At 46.6% G+C, this 13,744-nt stretch overlaps 1 protein-coding gene across 1 annotated transcript in view; it reads right to left on the reverse strand.

Annotated features, from left to right (window-relative positions):
• Window positions 1-1,020: 1,020 nt before the first annotated feature.
• Window positions 1,021-13,744, reverse strand: part of LOC132824038 (aspartate aminotransferase, mitochondrial) — a 48,681-nt gene continuing 35,957 nt past the window's right edge. Inside the window, exons 8-10 of the mRNA XM_060838296.1 lie at window positions 9,385-9,550; window positions 4,886-5,036; window positions 1,021-2,148 (exon numbers count right to left, since the gene is read on the reverse strand). Of these exons, the coding sequence (XP_060694279.1) occupies window positions 2,026-2,148; window positions 4,886-5,036; window positions 9,385-9,550 (440 nt within the window). The 3' untranslated portion in view covers window positions 1,021-2,025. The remainder of the gene's footprint in view (window positions 2,149-4,885; window positions 5,037-9,384; window positions 9,551-13,744) is intronic.

The raw sequence follows: 13,744 nt of genomic DNA on the forward strand, positions 1-13,744 counted from the left end.
ACTTATCCCCAAAAACTGAAACAAGAGATGTCAAGGAAGGGGAGGGAGGAGTCAGACATAGACCAGGTGAAGGTGAGAGCAGGGTGGAAATTGGAAGCCAAATTGATAAACTTCTCCAATTCCAAAGAAGAGGTAAGCAGCACTGATGATACCATTGATACGCCGGAGTAAGGAGCAGGAGTTGGAACAGGGAATGTTCCGTGTATCCCCCAAAGACTCAGGCATAATTGGGGCCCATGCAGGTACCCATGGCCATCCCTTTGACTTGAAGAAAGAGAGGGGAGTTAAAGGAGTTGTTGTTCGGGGGGAGGATGAACTCACCGAGCCAGGGGGTGGTGGTAGTGGACAGGGGTGGATCAGGCCTTTTCTCCAGGAAGAAGTGGAGAATCCTGAGACCATCCTGATGGGGGATGGCTGTGTAAAGGGGTTGCAAGTCCACGGTAAAGAGGAGGCAGCCGGAGCCCGCGATACGGAAATTCTGAAACTGACACAAAGCCGAAAGTCTGACAGAAAAATTAGTCATGTCCCCTTCAGCACTTCAGAGTGAACACAGAACATTACTGCGCAGTACAGGCCCTCGATGTTGCACCGACCTATGGAACCAATCTGAAGCCCATCTAACTTGCACTATTCCATTTTCATCCATATGTTTATCCAATGACCATTTAAATGCCCCTAAAGTTGGCGAGTCTACTACTGTTGCAGGCAGGGTGTTCCATGCCCTTACTACTCTCTCAGCAAAGAAACCCAAGACAGTTTGCTCTCAGCATCCTCTTATTAAGAACGATAGTGTGTGTTTTTGGTGTCTGGTGAATCAAGGGACGTTGGGAACAAACGGAGTTGTAGCCCAAATCAGCCACAAGTGGTCGACTCCAGCTCTTACTTTGTTGTTCTGTTCTGTTGGCTGTGGTTCAGGTGTGTAACACCCTGACGTCCACCTCCATCACCACACACATCAGCAGCAGTGGGATGCAGTTACAACAACACAGAAAACAATGCAGGTCACACAGGGAACCCAAGTTAATTGGTACTGATCATTAAAGGAACCATTTTATTGAGGCATAAGTACAGGTTTCTAAGAGCCTAGATTGGAAACAGAATTTAACAATGTGCAGCAAATCTGAGCTTGCCACCACAGCCATGTACCATTTGGCTGGAAGAGCCCTGGACCTTCAAGTACTGCGCTGCCTTTTGGCATGTGCGGGGTCAAACATTTTCATTTGGTCAACCACACACCACTAACCAGTTCTACCATGATAAGACTCTGTTGCAGTTCCAGACTACAACCTACACAGAGCATGATCGCACGATTTCTGGGTCAGTCCTTATGACCGATACCAATGCAAGAACAAATGTGAAGCCAACTGACCAGCCTCAAAGACTCAAAGCAAAGACCTTTGCACCTACGTAACATAGGAGAGTGCCTGACGTGATACTGATAAAAGCATTATGGAGTAAGCAAGCTGTAGGAAGGCAATACTCACTGCTGACAGTAAGTGTGGACCTAACAAGAGAATTAGTAGGGGTCAAACGCAAACAGGCAGGTGACTGATTCATTCTGAGGGCTGTGATGAAAGCAAATCAGACAGGAACAGAGAGAGGGAGTTAGCACAGGGGCTTGGGATAGACAAATCGCAAAGGGAAATTTTACTTGTGTCAGTTATACAAGGCAGAGTCTTTGAGGAAGGGTAGGGTAGGGAAGGGAGCAGGTGTTTTATTCAGCCACAGCTAATTTGCAAAGTAGACCCTAAAATTCTCATCTTTAGTGGATTCAGAGGGAATTCAGAGCTGCAGTCACCGAAAGAGTTAGTATCTCAGTTAGCCAGCCGTATACTCTCCAATAAACTCCCTGAAGTGTTGGAAGGCTGTATACCAGCCCCATCCTCACACTGGACCTTTCTGTACTGAACATCCGGCAGATAGTAACAGTAGCTGACTGCTAAACTCTGAACAAAATACTCCTGGCTCTGGCTGTGGTTGAAAGCTGAGTTTCCCGCTCTCGGGTCTTCCCCTTCCTTCGCTGTTTTATTTGGAGACTTGGTGGATGGCGTGTGCAAGGTAGCCGACATTGCCGGAAGTGACTCCAGCCACAGAGATTCGACCATCCTTGGTCATGTAAACCGAGAATTCTTTCGTCAGCCGCTCTACCTGTCATGAAACACACAATAAACTCCATTAAGCCCACTCCATTGAGTAACAGAAAATAAACATGGAATTCTTTCTCCAGGTGAAAATAGTCCTAGCTCAAGGCATTAAGAACAACAGACAGTGCCAGCATTTAGGGTTTCCCCACCGTGACAATCACTCAAACATTCCTCATGCCACCTAACAACTAACAGGACGCACAGTGCAAACATCATACCAAGCCTTTTAATCACAGCAAATACCTTTAATTATCCTGATTAATTTCACCTCTAAGACTTCTAAACTCAAGAAGTAATCATAGGAACAGGAGTAGACCATTTAGCCTCCTGAGCCTGTACTGCCATTCAATGAGATCTTGGCTGATCTGTGGTCTAACTCCATCTACCTGCCTTTGGACAATATCACTTTGCTTAACAAAAACCATACCTAAGATTTAAAATTAACACCTCATGCTGTGTCCCTTATTTTGAACATTCCTCTTCTCTCCCCCAGCACTGTGCCACAACCCCATGGCAAAGAACATAGAATAGTACAGCACAGTATAGGCCCTTCAGCCCTCAATGTTGTGCTGGCCTTTTATCCTACTTTAAGATCAGACTAACCTACATACCCTTTACTGGATTAACGTCCATGTGCCTATCCAAGAGTCACTTAAATGTCCCTAATGTATCTGACTCTACTACTACTGCTGGCAGTGCATTCCACACTCCCACCACTCTGTGTAAAGAACCGACCTCTGACATCTCCGCTAAACCTTCCTCCAACCATCTTAAAATTATGCCCCCTCATGACAGCCATTCCCACACTGGGGAAAAGGCTCTGACTATCCACTCTATCTATGCCTCTCAACATCTTGTACACCTCTATCAAGTCACCTCTCACTGTCCTTCTCTCCAGTAGAAAAGTCCTAGCTCCCTCAACCTTTCCTCATAGGATATGCCCTCCAGTCCAGGCAGCATCCTGGTAAATCTCCTCTGCACTCTCTCTAAAGATTCCCCATCCTTCCTCTAATGAGGTGACCAGAACTGAACACAATATTTCAAGTTTAACCAGGGCTCGACAGAGTTGCAGCATAACTTTTTGGCTCTTCAACTCAATCCCCCTGCTAATTGGATATTTACTATAAACGGACTGACTCCCACAGCTACCTAGACTACACCTCCTCCCACCCTGCCCCCTGTAAAAACACCATCCCATATTCCCAATTCCTTCGTCTCCGCCGCATCTGCTCCCAGGAGGACCAGTTCCAATACCGTACAACCCAGATGGCCTTCTACTTAAAAGACTGCAATTTCCCCCCAGACGTGATCGACGATGCCCTCCACTGCATCTCCTCCACTTCCCGCTCCTCCGCCCTGGAGCCCCGCCCCTCCAATCGCCACCAGAACAGAACCCATTGGTCCTCGTATCATCCGTCGTCATTTCCGCCACCTCCAAACAGACCCCACCACCAGGGTTATATTTCCCTCCCCTCCCCTATCAGCATTCCGGAAAGACCACTCCCTCCGTGACTCCCTCGTTCAGGTCCACACCCCCCACTAACCCAACCTCCATTCCTGGCACCTTCCCCTGCAATTGCAAGAAATGCAAAACTTGCGCCCACACCTCCTCCCTCACTTCCCTCCAAGGCCCCAAGGGATCCTTCCATATCCGCCACAAATTCACCTCCACACACATCATTTACTGCATCCGCTGCACCCGATGTGGCCTCCTCTATATTGGGGAGACAGGCCACCTACTTGCAGAATGTTTCAGAGAACACCTCTTGGACACCCGGACCAACCAACCCAACCGCCCCATGGCTTAACACTTCAACCCCCCCCCTCCCACTCCACCAAGAACATGCAGGTCCTTGGACTCCTCCATCGCCAGACCATAGCAACACAACGGCTAGGGGAAGAGCGCCTCATCTTCCGCCTGGGAACCCTCCAACCACAAGGGATGAACTCAGACTTCTCCAGTTTCCTCATTTCCCCTCCCCAACCTTGTCTCAGTCCCAACCCTCGAACTCAGCACCACCTTCCTAACCTGCAATCTTCTTCCTGACCTCTCTGCCCTGACCTCCACTTCGGCTTATCACCCTCACCTTAACCTCCTTCCACCTATCACATTTCCAACACCCCTCCCTACCTTTTATCTTAGCCCACTTGGCACACTTTCCTCATTCCTGAAGAAGAGCCCATGCCCGAAACATCGATTTTCCTGTTCCTTGGATGCTGCCTGACCTGCTGTGCTTTTCCAGCAACACATCTTCAGCTCTGATCTCCAGCATCTGCAGTCCTCACTTTCTCCTTGCTAATCAAAGCCAACACCTCAATGTCTTCTTAACAAACCTAACAACTTGGATGAAAGTGAGCACTGCAGATGCTGGAGATCAGAATCGAGAGTGTGGTGCTGGAAAAGCACAGAAGGTCAGGCAGCATCCGAGAAGCGGGAGAATAGACGTTTCGGGCATAAGCTCTTCATCAGGAATTCTTGTGCTTTTCCAACACCACACTCTCAACTATCAACCTGGGTGGCAACTTTGAAGGATCTAAGGATGGGAACCCCCAAGATCCCTCTCTTCCTCCACACCGCCAAGAATCCTACCTTTACCCTGGAATCTGCATTCAAATTCGACCTTACAGAGTGAATGACTTCACACTTTTCCAGGTTGTCCGCCATCATCACTTATGACGGTGTGTGATCAATTCCACAGTTGCCCCACTGAGATGGTCCCGAAGAGCTGAATATGAATTACCTGTTCGGGTTTGAGCCCTGTGAAACAGAACATGCCGATCTGGTCGGTGATGTGCTGCCAGTTATGGATTGAGCCTTCCTTCTTCAGGTTTGACACCAGCTGCTCTCTCATACTGATGATGCGGTTTGCCATGCCCTTCACCTCCTCGAGCCTGTGCAGGGGAAAGACAAACAGTGGATTATTCTCTATCCCAGGCTCCCTTCTACTATAGAACAGAATCACTCAATTGGTTTTAAAGCATGCTCATCAAGGTGAGGAATGCTACTTCTGGAGAACGAAACGCTTTCCACTTCAGGCATCGTTTGCCGAGAATCGAGCACTTCCAGCTGAAGATCGGATTTGACGTGAGGCTTCTGAAACATTCTCTGAAGATCTTCTCTTAGTCTGAAACTTCAATCCATGCCAAATGAAGGACAGTGTGTGTTATGGGTCTATGGACCACCAGTACCTAGGCTAGACTGCTCAGATGCAGTTCACGTGTGGCCTCTATGACCAAATGGCAAAAAAAAATCTAATGTGACCAGTTTGTGGACTGTTTCAGACTGAGGGGAAGAGTCCAAACTATCTAACCTTCAGTCCAATCTTAGTTCATCCTACAATGTGAGGTCATGCACTCTGGCAGGAAGAGCAGAGGAGCTGAATATTATTTAAACAGAGAAAGACTGCAGAAAGCTGCAGAACAGAGAAGTTTGAGAGTCCTTATCCATGAATCACAGAAAGTTAGCATCCAAGTTCGACAGGTAATATGGAGGCAAGTGGAACATTGGCTGTTATTTCAAAGGGAATGGAATAAAAAGTAGGGAGATGTCACTAAAACTTACAAGGCACTAATCAGAATGCTCCTGGAACACTGAACAGTTCTGGACTCCCTAACTAAGGCAAGACAGACTGATACTGGAGGCAATCCAGAGAAGGTTGACAAAGTTGATACTGAGTAGGAAGGACTTTATCAGCAAAGGCTGAGTAGGTTGGGCCTGTGCTCGTTGAAGGTTAAAAGAATGAGAGACGACCTTATTGAAACATTCAAATTTCTTCGGGGGCTTGACAGGGGTGATGAAGAGAAGCTGTTTCTCCTTGTGAGAGAGTCTAGGACCAGAGGGTATCATTTCAGAATAAGGGACTGCACATTTAAGGTAGAGATGGAGAAGAATTTCTTCTCTAAGAGGGCAGGGAATCTGTGAAATTCCTTACTGCAGAGGGCTGTTGAGGCTGTGTCATTAAGTGTATTCAGCAGGCAGATTTTTAATAAGGGAACTAAGGGTTACGGGGGGAATGCAGGGAAATGGGAGTTGAGGATTATCCGATTAGCCATGAGCTCACTGAATGGCGGAGAAGGTCCAATGGATGAATGACTTATCTCTGATCCTATGTCTATGATCGTAAAGACTGTATGGAGTGTAAAGTCTGCATGTTTAACAGCAGCATTAGGCAGGCATTACGTAATTGGTGGTGTGTTCGCAAGGAATGGTACAGGGTCACAGGTATGAAACATTGCAGCAACACGGGTAAGTGAGCCTGTCCAGCTGAACAGAAACCCAAAAGGAGGTCATTAAAATTCCTTGAAGTATCAAAGCACCATTTCCTGTCAGTCACTGCTAACCGCACTGGAAAATTATCCAAATGTACTGGAAGAGAAAACTTTGTCCTCTTACTAAACCTTCATCAACCTGCCAACTCTGTGAAAATCCAGCAAAGGATTTTTTCAAGTTTCAGACTTTGTAAAATGCTTCAATGGATCTATTAGGGACAATCTTTAAAAAGGTCCAGCTGGGGGGACTGAGAACAGGCTCCAAGTCTTCTTGTATTACTGGCAGCAGCCTGGGAGAGAACTGCCCAGGAACAGACATTTCTTTGTCAGAGTGACGCAGTTAGTTCCATTTCAGTGCGCTCTCCCTGCAAAAACCTGAGCTACACCTGATGTGAAGTACAGAGGACATCTAATGGGGCCAATGGCTCACTCAAGAACAGAACAGTGGGAGGTATCTGGCTTCAAGTACATCTTCTGTCCTCCATTCTTCAGGATGAAGCGACATGGGGAATAAGGGTAGCCTGACCATGTGAGGCAGGGATTACTGTGTTGTTCCCTCCAAATCCAGCCAATGGCACAGCCTCCAGAGTCAAACAATCACATGATACAAGGTTATAGTCCAACAGGTTTATTTGAAACCGCAAGCTTTTGGAGCCCTCCAACTCTGTCCTCAGGCAGCTTGCAGTTTCAAATAAATTTGTTGGACTATAAACCGGAGTCGTGAGATTTTTGACTTTGTGCATCCTAGTCTAACACCAGCACCTCCACATTACAGCCTCCCGAGACCACCCAGCCTAAGGCAGCCCGAGTGACTGAACTCAATCCTTGAAGTGGCTTAGTTATAAGAATACCCACATTTATATGCATAGCAAGATCCCACACAGAGTAATGAGACCTGATAATCTGCTGTTGTGATACTGGTCAAGGGATAAATACCATCCAGCAAAGAATGCCTCGGTGCTGTAATGCAAATGGATCGCACTAGACGGTGATGTTACCTCACTTTCACTCCTCAGAGGGACCACGCTAGATGGTGACGTTGCCTCCACAGATGATGCTGCTCAGACGTCTGGCACTTTTTGTTTTAATAACAGGAAGAGGAGGCCCCCCTTAGGCCCTCATACCTCTTCTTTCACTCAACAGAGTCACAGCAAATCTACAACCTTTGCCCTATATCCTTTCAAAACTTTAACCAATAAAAAGCTATCCATCACAGATTTAAAACTAACTCTGAGCTAGCGTCAATTGTCACGTAGAATCATAAAGATATACAGCACAGAAACAGACAATTTGGTCCAACTCATCCATGCCAACCAGATACCCTAACGTAGTCCCATTTGCTAGCATTTGGCCCATATTCCTCTAATTGGGGCGGCACGGTGGCTCAGTGGTCAGCACTGCTGCCTCACAGCACCAGGGACCAGGGTTCGATTCCTGCCTCGGGCGACTGACTGTGTGGAGTTTGCACATTCTCCCTGTGTCTGCGTGGGTTTCCTCTGGGTGCTTCGGTTTCCTCCCACACTCCAAAGATGTGCGGGTCAGGTGAATTGGCCATGCTAAATTGCCCGTAGTGTTAAGTGCCTTGGTCAGGGGTAAATGTAGGGCAGAGGAATGGGACTGGGTGGGTTACTATTTTGAGGGTCGGTGTGGACTTGTTGGGCTGAAGGGCCTGTTCCCATACTGTAAGGGATGTAATCTAAACTCTTCCGATTCATGTACCCATCCAAATACCTTTTAAATGTTGTAATTGTACCGGCCTCCACCACTTCCTCTGGCAGCTCATTCCATAAACACAGCAACCTCTGAGTGAAAAAGTTGCCCCTTAGGTCCCTTTTACATCTTTCCCCTCTCACCTTAAACTTCTGCCCTCTAGTTCTGACTCCCCCATCCTGGGGTAAAAACCCTATTTACTCTATCCACACCTGTCATGGTTTTATAAGCCTCTATAAGGTCACCTCCTAGCCTCTGACGCTACAGGGAAAATAGCCCCAGTCTACTCAGACTCTCCCGATAGCTCAAACTCTCAAATCCCAGCAACAGCCTTGTAAAACGTTTTTATATAGAATCCCTACAGTGTGGAAGCAGCCCATCCGGCCCACTTTGTCCACACTAACCTTCCAAAGAGCATCCCACCCAGACCCACCCTATCCCTGTAACCCTGCATTTCCTATGGCTAACCCACCTAGCCTGCAGATCCCTGGACATTATGGGCAATTTAGCATGGCCAATCCACCTAACCTGCACATCTTTGGAAACTGGAGCATCCGGAGGAAACTCATGCAGACATGGGGAGACTTTGCAAACTCCACACAGACAGCTATCCAGGCTGGATTCAACCCTGGGTTCTGGTGCTGTTAAGACAACAGTGCTAACCACTGAGACACAATACTGCCCCCTTTCTGAACCCTTTCCAAGTTTCCGAACATCCTTCCTATAGCAGGGAGGTCAGAATTGCATGCAGTATTCCAAAATTGTGGAAGCACCTTTTGCATGTGGAAGTGTCTTCTGAATTTCACTTGAGAAACTAGCTGACAGGCTACATCCCTTGGTATGACTTCCCCAAACAGCGAAGCTAGTTTCCCTATCCTATCTGTTAAGTTTGGTCCAAGCCACCTGAAATTTTCTAAATTGCAGGGATACAATCCTGGTTTGTGCAACCTCTTGTTATAATTCACCCCAAATTAGTGTAATCACTGCTAGTATTTAAATGTTTAGAGCCCAGTAGAAGACAGTGCAGCACTCCCTCCATAGCACACAGTGAAGTCTGATTTGGGTTCAGATTCAATGGTCCAGAGCGCTACCCACTGAACCACATCTGAAGGGCACTCAAGGTCTTTGGTTTCAATCAGCTAAACCATTGCTCCATCTCAGGATTGCTTTTTAAGCTCAAGGCGAGGCAGTAGGGTCTTCAGATGAAGCAGCTGCTGCGGGTAAACCTGAAAGATGCTCTTGGTCTTTGAGTCAGACTCACCACTCTTTTCGGAGCTCTGCTGTGTTCATGATGGCAGCAGCAATACGGGCTCCGTTTATTGGTGGGTTTGAATACATGGGCCGGATCAGGATCTTCAGCTGCGATTCCACCCGCTTCGCTTCATCGGGATCGCTGCAGATTACCGTGAATCCACCGACACGCTCACCTGCAAGGGAGAGAGCCCTATTAACCCTCTGCAGTTCACTCATCGAGTCACATAGTTATTCAGCATGGGAACAGATCCTTCAGTCCAACTTGACCAGACATGCTAAATTAATCCACTCCCATTTGCCAGCACTTGGTCCATGTCCCTCTAAACCTTCCTATTCATCTACCCATCCAGATGCCTTTTAAATTCTTTAATTGTACCAGCCTCCACCACTTCTTCTGGCAGCTCATTCCATGCACGCACCACCCTCTGCGTGAAAAAAGTTACCCCTTGGGTCCCTTTTGAATCCTGACCTTCTCACCTTAAACATTATGCTCTCTAGTTTTGGACTCCCCTAATCTGGGGAAAAGACCTTGGCCTATTCACCCTATCCATGTCCCCTCATCATTTTATAAGCCTCTACAAGATCACTCCTCAGCCTCTGATGGTCCAGGGAAAACAGCCCCAGCCTATTCAGCCTCTCCCTACAGCTCATACTGTCAAGAGGACAGAACAGCAGCTGAAGCCTTCGAAAGCTATTTAGCAGTTTAGCATTAATATCGTAGAGAGGTGAAGAGTTCAGTTTCTAGTTTTCTGCTTGAACCCAATGTTTCTAAAAGGAATGTTTCCAAGCTGGGATCGCTCTCTACGGGCACTAGCACAGCCCAGAGTTGCTATCCTTTATGCATGAACTTGTTAAAGGAATACTGCAGGGTAGTGAAGATGGGCTGTGTTACAGCAGAGTCTGTACTGAGCGAACATTCACAAAGCAGACAGTGATCAGAAGGACATATGACTGGCTGATGGTTTAAATTTCCCCTCCAAGTCTAGGGACTCTGATATCAATACTACCCTCAGCCCCACAACAAATGATGAGCAGATCACTGAAGATGACTGATGTGACCTGGAAAGTTCACTGGGTGAACATTAGGTCAGCACAGGATCTGCAGAAACCACTCACTCAAGTGGTTGAATACCCTGCATGCTCCTTGAACAAACCTCATGAATGAAGGGAAGTCACTGGGAGTCCTAGAGAGTGCGATGTCAGCTTGGAAACAGTCACTTTGCCCTTTCACAGCAGTGAGGCACATAGCAGGCAGCAGGCACAGTCACAAAGAGTCATGGGTCAGACAGCGTAGGCCCTTCGGCCCATTGAGCCAGCTCTGATCTAACTACAGCTAAAGGTGCGCTAATTCCAAATTCCTGTACTAACCATCACATTCAAGGATACAGGACATTTAAAATGTAAAGTTTCCAGCCTCCTCTACTTTCCCAGGCAACATATTCCAGCTTCCCACCACCTGCTGAATGAAAACGCTTTTGCCCAGAACACCTCTGAATCTCCTCCCCTTACCCTAAAACTATGCCCTCTTGTGACTGACCCCTCAACCAAGGGGAACAGCTGCTGTCTATTCACCCCGTCCATACCCCATATAGCTTAACACACCTCAGTCATCTCTGCTCTAAAGAAAACAATCCAGGCCTACCTAGTCTCTCCTTATAGCTCAGCATCTGTATCCCAGGCAACATCCTGGTGAACCTCCTCTGTACCCCCCCCCCCTAGTGCTATCAGATCATTCCTGTAGTGAGGTGACCAAAACTGCTCCAGTTGATTGGCTGACCAATACTCTGTACAACTCCCAACATTACCTCCTTGCTTTTATACTCTATGCCATTACTGAGGAAAGCAAGTATCTCATATTGCCTCCGTAACTATCCTATTCACGTGGTCTGCTGACTTCAGGAATCTGTGAATAATTACCCAAGATCCCTCTATTCCTCTAAGCTACCCAGTGTCCTGCCTTTCATTAGCTACTCCCTCATCCTTTTTCTCCTTCCGAAGTGCACCACCTCACACTGACGGAGGAACAATTCAGAAAGAGCAGCATCCATTATATTCGCTTTCACACATCTCCCAGTGTTTGGATATTAGAATACCATGGAATTTAAGGGCGGAATCAGACTGAAAGAAAAGAACGTAGGACATGGCAAAGGCTAGCGGTAAGCCAGAGAATTTGGAAAAGTTTTAAAAACCAATAAAAGTCGACCAAAAAAACAATGAAGTGAGAGAGGAGGTAAACTTGCAAGTAGTATCAAGACAGACAGCAAGAGTTTCTCTAAATATATAAAAAGGAAAAGCAAAAACAACTGAAAACAGGCCCCTTACAGAGTAAGGTTAGGGAAACAATAATGGGGAACCAGGCTGAGAATCTGAATAAATACTTTGCAACAGTCTTCACAGTAGAAGACATTAACGGCATTCCAAAATTACTAAATAATTATGGGGCAAAAGGAGGTGAGGAAATAAACACAATAACGATCACTAATGGGGTTAAGGCCCAGTAAGTCCCATGGACCTGATGGGATGCATTCTAGGATATTAAAGGAAGCAGATACAGTGATAGTGGATACACTGGTAAATATCTGAATAAGTCCCATAGCTTTGGAAAACTACAATACAGCAACTTTACTTGAAACGAGAAGGAGACAAAAACAGGCAAGGATAGGCCAGTTGGCTTAATGTCTGTTATTAGGAAAACGTTGGAGTCTGTTACAATAACAGAGCACTTAGAAACACACAATATGAACAAGTTGAGTCAACATGGGGTCATGGAGAGGAAACATGGCTCACAGATTTGCCAGAATTATTTGAGAAGGTAGCTAGCAGGATAGATAACGTGGGAAACAATATCTGTAACATACTTGGATTTTCCGAAGGCTTTTGATAAGGTACCACACACATTAGGCCGCTTATAAAATAGAATTGTTTTCAGGAGATAACAAGACAAAGGAAGAGTAGCAGATATCATGTGGATTTCCCAAAGGTAGCCGATAAAGTACCACACATAAGGTTAAGAGCCCGTGGCGTTTGGGATAGTATAATAACATAAACAGTGGAATAAGGCAGAGGATTTGGATAAAGGGGGAATTTTCATGATGAGATGATATTGAGTAGGTTGGGTCTGTACTGATTGGAGTTTAGAAGAATGAGAAGTCATCTTATTGAAACATACGCATTTCTTGAGGTACTTGACAGGGTAGATGTGGAAGGGTTGTTCCCTCTTGTGGAAGAGACTAGGAGCAGAGGGCATAATCTCAGAATAAGGGGTCATACATTTAAGACTGAGATGAGAAGGAATTTCTTCTCTAAGAGAGTAATGAATTGTTGTGGTTCTGTTCGCCGAGCTGGAAGTTTTTGTTGCAAACGTTTCGTCCCCTTTCGAGGTGACATCCTCAGTGCTTGGGAGCCTCCTGTGCTGATTCCTCCGGCATTTATAGTGGTTTGAATCTGCCGCTTCCGGTTGTCAGTTGCTGTCCGCTGCAGTGGCCGGTTATATAGGGTCTAGGTCAATGTGTCTGTTGATAGAATTTGTGGATGAGTGCCATGTCTCTAGAATTCCCTGGCTGTTCTCTGTTTGGCTTGCCCTATAATAGTAGTGTTGTCCCAGTCGAATTCTTGTTGTTTGTCATCTGTGTGTGTGGCTACCAACACACACAAACGAAGTTGCATCAGGACACTATTCAAAAGGGCCACAACACACTGCAGCACACCAGAACTGCAAAAAGAGGAAGAAGAACACCTATACAAGGTATTCACCAATAATGGATACCCACGCAATTTCACCAACAGATGCCTAAGGGAAAGACAACAGAACAAGGACATGCCGCAACCCAAAGGACTAGCCACACTACCATACATCAGGAGCATTTCTGAACTGACAGCCAGACTACTGCGACCACTAGGACTCATAACAGCACACAAACCAATAGCCACTCTCAGACAACAACTCACCAGGACAAAGCACCCGATACCCAGCATGAGCAAAACCAACGTAGTTTACAAAATCCCATGCAAGGTCTGCACAAGACATTACATAGGACAAACAGGAAGACAGCTAACAACCCGCATCCATGAACACCAACTAGCCACAAAACGACACGACCAGCTATCCTTAGTAGCCACACACTCAGATGACAAATAACATGAATTTGACTGGGACAACACTACTATTATAGGGCAAGCCAAACAGAGAACAGCCAGGGAATTCCTAGAGGCATGGCACTCATCCACAGATTCTATCAACAAACTCATCGACCTGGACCCAATATACCGGCCACTGCAGCGGACAGCAACTGAAAACCGGAAGCGGCAGAGACAAGCCACTATAAATGCCAGAGGAAACATCACAGAAGCGCTTCACAGGAGGCTCC

The sequence above is a fragment of the Hemiscyllium ocellatum genome, chromosome 17 (genome assembly GCF_020745735.1).
Source record: "Hemiscyllium ocellatum isolate sHemOce1 chromosome 17, sHemOce1.pat.X.cur, whole genome shotgun sequence".
Taxonomy (NCBI): domain Eukaryota; kingdom Metazoa; phylum Chordata; class Chondrichthyes; order Orectolobiformes; family Hemiscylliidae; genus Hemiscyllium; species Hemiscyllium ocellatum.